Here is a 6000-nt window from a genome sequence, read left to right on the forward strand (position 1 = left end):
TCAACACTGAGTAGGGTTCTGCTCCAGCCGAAGGAGCATATTCCGCACTGGTGCCCATCACTCCCTAAAGCAGAAGTTTAGACTACAAGTCAAGCTTCAGGGAGTTCCATGCAAGATGGAAGTGGACATGGGATTAGCCATATCCATCATTTCACAAGGAACATTCAGGCACCTATGCCATCGTAGCAACAGATGGGCCAAGATCTGGCAGTCTAATCTACTACTCACAGATTTCCAAAACTCCTGAGTGGCGGTCAAAGGCGAAGCCACATTTCTGGTGGAATTCAAGGGGTTCAAGGGACCACTAGATGTCATAGTGGTGGAAGGCCAATGCATGAGCCTCATAGGGCTTGATTGGTTTGATGCATTGGGCATTCAAGTAACCAGCATTCACCGAACACAAGTGGCAGATCTGTCTGCAGTCTGCCAAGAGTTTGCGGATGTTTTCAGTTCTAGTCTAGGGGAGTACAAGGGTCCTCCGATCGCCCTCAAGCTTGATCCTAGGATAACTCCAATATGGATCAAGCGTCATAGAGTGCCTTTCCTGTTAAAACCCAAAATCGATGCAGAGCTGGATAAGCTAGTGGAACAAGGGGTATTGCAGCCTGTAGACAGTGGGGTATGGGAGACCCCCATAGTAATGCCATTAAAGGCCAATGGGGAAGTGTGAATATGCACTGACTATAAGTGCACCCTCAACAGGGCACTTCAACAGCACGTGTACCCTGTGCCAGTTGTCAGCCACATTTTGGCATCATTGCAAGGAAGCGGTGTGTTCACCAAATTAGATTTGGCCCAGACCTATCAACAACTGCCCATGGACAAGGCCACAGCGGTAGCCCAGACCATTATCACCCATAGGGGGGCTTTTAAGGTTAAGCGCTTACAGTTCGGGGTGAGTGTAGCCTCAGGGCTATTCCAGGGAGTGATGGAGCTCATGCTCAAGTGAATTCCAGGATTTGCCCCTACTTCGATGATGTCCTCATTGCTGGGGAATCAGTTGAGATTCTGGCTGAACGGCATAAGGCCGTCCTTCAGTGGTTCCGCGGGACTTAAACTAAAAAAAGAAAAGTGCAAGATTGGGGTAGAGTCAACCGAGTTCCTTGGTTTTCGCATTGATGCTGAAGGCATTCATCCAGCAGAATCCAAATTAAAAGCAATCCAGCAGGCCCCAAGGCCAAAGTCAAAGGGAGAGCTTCAGGCTTTCCTAGGCCTTTTGGATTTTTATCATGCCTTCCTCCCAAACAAGGCCACAGTGGCAGAATAGTTACACTGGCTCTTGGATAGACAAGCTCAGTGGCAGTGGACCAGTGTCTATGAGAGTAGCTCCCAAGCAGCCAAATCACTGCTGTCATCGCATTGAGTTCTCACACATTTCAATGAGCAGCTGCCTGTCTGCATTGCGTGTGATGCATCCCCGTATGGGGTTGGGGCTATGATAAGCCACTTAATGGCTGATGAGAGGCAGAAGCCCATCATGTATTACTCCAGAACCCTATTGTCCACAGAGCAAACTACATGCAAATTGACAAGGAGGCTCTGGCCATTGTGGCCAGAGTTAAAAAGTTCCATGACTACTTGTATGGCTGCCAGTTCACGGTCTTCACGGACCACAAGCCACTCCTAGGGTTGTTCACCACAAACAAACAGACACATCAGATTCTGTCCCCTCGAATGCTGAGTGGTCTATCTTCCTGTCAGCCTACAGCTACAGGATGATTCACAAACTGGGCAAGGAAATGGGCCATGCAGACAGCCTGAGCAGGTCTGGCTGCATGTATCCTGGCTATCCAGGATTTGCCAGAATCCCCCCTTCATGCTGGGGACATAGCTGCTGAGACAGCAGCTGACAAAACACTGAGTCATGTGTACTAAACTGGGTACACACAGGATATCTGGATAAATGTCCAGGGCCCAAATTTCAGAGTTTCTTCATGAGAAAAGATGAGATTTCAGCTCATAACAGTGTGCATCCTTTGGGGAAGTAGGGTCATAGTCCTGAGCTCTTTAAGGCCCAGGGTCTTAGAGTCTCTGCACAAGGAATAGTCCGGTTGAAGGCACTTGCAAGGAGCTACCTTTGGTGGCCAGGGCTAGATAAAGCCATTGAGGCCCAAGTACATGGTTGCTACACGTGCCAGCATCCAAACCAGAGATGCCACAAGCCCCTGTCCACTGATGGGAGCACACACACACACACACACAGTGGTCAAGAATCCACATCGATTTTGCCGGGCCCTTTCAGGGACAATTATTTCTAATAGTGGTAGATAGCCATTCTAAATAGTTAGAGATCACACCAGTCCCTGCTATGACTACTGCCAGGACCATCCAAGAACTGCGCAGAATCTTTGCAACACACGGACTTCCAGATGTGTTAGTCTCTGACAATGGGGCTCAGTTTACCGCTTCTGAATTCCAGTTTTTCCTCAGAGCAAATCTAATACGGCACGCCTTTTCATCCGGCCTCAAATGGCCAAGCGGAACGCATAGTCCGCACAACCAAGGGTTCACTAAAATGGATTGTCACAGGGGATTGGCACCACAGACTGGCAGATTTTCTACTCTGCCAACACACAACTCCCTGTACCGCCACAGGCAGAAGCCCTGCCGAACTCAGATGGAGCCGTTTGATTACCAAGCTGGAGAGGCTGCACCCCGACCAGGTTGCCTTGAACTCTGCTCAGCCAAAGGCACCTCGGAATTTGCAAGTGGGTGACTGAGTTTGGACCCGGAATTATGGGCAAGGGGCTTTGTGGGTGGCAGCCATGGTTGTTAAGGTGTCAGGACCACTCTCTTTTCAGGTGATCCTGGAAGATGGGCAAGTCATTCACTGGCACATTGATCAGCTGCGTTGGAGGCTAGTTAACCAGTCACTTGATCAGGCCTTTCAAGAGGGCCACATGAAGGGCTGTGTGACAGCAGCCCAAAGAGGAGCTTGCACGCTCTAACAGAACTCTTACTCAAGGAGACAGGGAAAAGGCTGTAGGAGAGCTTCCCCCAGACAGACAGACAATATCCGCTGAACAGGACCGGCAAACTGCGCTGAGGGACAGCCCTGCAGAGTTTTCTGCATGATTGAACTTTGGTTTGGGCCACCCAGGACTGGCCAGCCAAAGGGACCCAAGTCAACCTAACTTCACTGGACCTCAGAGTCCTGGTCTACCCAGCCGGGCAGGTGAGTGGGTAGACCGGGAGACCCCTGCAACCCCTAGACATTCAGAACGGTCAAGAAGGCCACCTAAATATCTGCAGGACTATGTCCAGCAGTTGAGAGTTTGAACCATCTAGGGAGAAGGGGTGTAATGTATTGGCCACAACTGTTTTAAATCACTTGCTTAATGTCTGACTTACATTGTTGTATTGTTTAACAGTTGCTGTTACTGAAAGCCAGACTGGCTGTCTCCAAGCTGATAATGAGGTTTTGGGGCAGGAAACTGTTTACTTTAAACCAATTGGTTGTCATCTAGAGGCTAATGGTATAAATAGCTGTGCAGCAGCCTTTATGGCTGCTTCTGTTCTGAGTTAATAAACTTGTTGCAGTTTCAATACTCTACATCATTCAATGCCTAAAGAACTGAAGATATAACAAACTAATCTTAAATTGTACAAAAGATCTAGCAAAATAGTTTGTCTTGCTAGTTGTTCTCAAACTGGGCTTTTCCTTGCTTTTAGTGTGAAAGAGTTTTGCAAAGCTATACATTTTTCTTTTTATTTCTTGTGTGATACCTTTTTACCTATTCATATCCCTCTTGGTATACTCTAGTGGATATTTCTAGCTTCTGCCAACAACAATAACTATTGCAACACTGATCTGAGATAAATCAAATGTAAGATTTATTATCTTCACACATCTGGAATCTTAATTAATTCTATATTACTTCTATGTATGTCCCCCCATTCTAATTTTCTCAATATTATGTGCTGTTTGATGAGAAGGTGAAATGAAGTTTAAGTACAACAGTTGCTTTCCTAATTGGTTCTGTGTTAAAATGTTGAAACTCTGAAAAGTATTATGTGTTCATTAACCAGCACCAAGGAAATCAATCTACATTAGAATCATAAAGACAGTACAATTTGGATTTATTAATAAGGCTGAATAAGGTTTGGCCATTAATGGAATACAATTTACACTTACATGTTTTTCTCCTAAAAAGAACTGGAGGAACACATTTAATTTAATCACAGGAACGAGGTCAGTCTTACTGCAGATATTGGTGATAATATGGGAGAGAGACAATTTTTTTTTTAAAAAAAAACAACAGGTCTCTTTCGAAGATCTTAAGATACAGGTAGGTGCTTAAAGATTTTAAAATATGTAACTTCAGTGTCATGATATCTAAAAGTGAGAAAGAAACACTATATTTCATTATATTTTTCACCAGAAAAATACAAATTGAAAATATAATTCAATCTCAGTCTTCATAACCATATCATTTCACAAAAATGTTGTTAACATAAGAAACAACCCCATCCTCCAGATTTCATTCTCTATTTTCTCTATTTTCAGACTAATATAGCTGCACAAATAATAATTTCTGTGAAATATGGTAGTGAAAGCAGTTGTACTTCCATGAACTCAAGTAAACTCAAGTATTTCAGTTTGCTTTAAATAGTGCTACTAGAGATAAAAGGCATGAATTCATATCCCTTCCCTAGTATGCAAATGTAAATTGAAGCAACAAAGATAATAATGTAACAATGACTGAGATCTTCAGTAATTAGGTACCAATAGCAAGTTTAGTGGCATGAAGGAGAACAAAAAGAGGAAGATGGATGATTGCTGATATAAGATGGAAAAATACTGCATTTGTTTCGATTTGTTTTATTTTTATGCTCTTTTAAAATAATCCAGTTTATTTTTATGAATATTTATCTGGATCTAAATAATTTCTGAATATGATATATTACTTTTGATTTATTAAATTAATTATTAATTCACTATCAATTTGCTTCTAACTAGGTGGATATGCATGGGAACATATTGTTAACATCCCTTGAAATTCACAATGAAGTTGCAAGCAATGAAGTTACAACAAGTGTCACTGATCCACAGAATTCAGCAGTATCTTTTGATAACTCAGGAATCCAGTATAGAAAGCAAAGTTCCCACCGAGAAACTCTTGGGAGACGTACATTAGATAGAACTGGCACTCACACTAAGAAGAGTCATTTGCGGAGAAGATCTTCTCAGCTAAAAATAAAAATTCCTGATCTAACAGATGTGAATGCAATTGACAGATGGTCAAGGATGGTGTTTCCTTTCACATTTTCTCTTTTCAACTTAATCTACTGGCTATACTATGTCAACTAAATTGACTTTTACTTCATATTTTTTTTAACAAAAAGACTGTAACAAGCAAATATTATTTTGCCTGTTATTTTGTATATGTACAGAAGACATTTTACACTATATATATATATATATATATATATATATATATATATATATATATATATATATATATATATATGTAGGTCTTTGGTTGTTCGGGTTTTCTCCCACGTAAAATTGGAAGTGTCTTGGCGACGTTTCGACGAAGTCCCATTCGTCAAATATATATATTTGTTTTCTGAGGTTTTCGCAGGTGTTTGTATGTAGGTCTTTGGTTGTTCGGGTTTTCTCCCGCGTAAAATTGGAAGTGTCTTGGCGACGTTTCGACGAAGTCCCATTCGTCATCTTCAGGCTGGTGTTTTCAGCTTCATGCTTCAAGCAGCAATGTGTGGTCTTAGCTGTTTCTTCCTTTTAACTGCCAGTGGGGGTATGAACTGATTGGGTGGGAGCTTGGCTGTGTTCTGATTGGGTGGAGGTGTGTTCTGATTGGTTAGGGGCTTGGCTGTGCTCTGATTGGCTGGGGGGTGGCTGTGCTCTGATTGGCTGGGGGGTTGGCTGTGCTCTGATTGGCTGGGGGAGTGTTCTGTTTGGTTGTGCACAGGTTAGTCTGAGTTGCAGGGGGGTTTAAGATTTTGGGCTGCCTTGCTATTTTTTGGCTTCGTGTTCAT

The 6000-nt window shown here is 43.0% G+C and overlaps 1 protein-coding gene across 4 annotated transcripts in view; it reads left to right on the forward strand.

Annotated features, from left to right (window-relative positions):
- GABRB3 (gamma-aminobutyric acid type A receptor subunit beta3) overlaps positions 1-5391 on the forward strand; it is a 543595-nt gene extending 538204 nt beyond the window's left edge. For all 4 annotated transcript variants that reach the window (XM_039341825.1, XM_039341826.1, XM_039341828.1 and 1 more), the window contains one exon: positions 4961-5391. In XM_039341825.1, the coding sequence (XP_039197759.1) occupies positions 4961-5311 (351 nt within the window). In that variant the 3' untranslated portion in view covers positions 5312-5391. The remainder of the gene's footprint in view (positions 1-4960) is intronic.
- Positions 5392-6000: the final 609 nt, after the last annotated feature.

Source organism: Crotalus tigris, unplaced genomic scaffold (genome assembly GCF_016545835.1).
Source record: "Crotalus tigris isolate CLP2741 ecotype Arizona unplaced genomic scaffold, ASM1654583v1 scf7180000017772.1543713, whole genome shotgun sequence".
Lineage (NCBI taxonomy): Eukaryota > Metazoa > Chordata > Lepidosauria > Squamata > Viperidae > Crotalus > Crotalus tigris.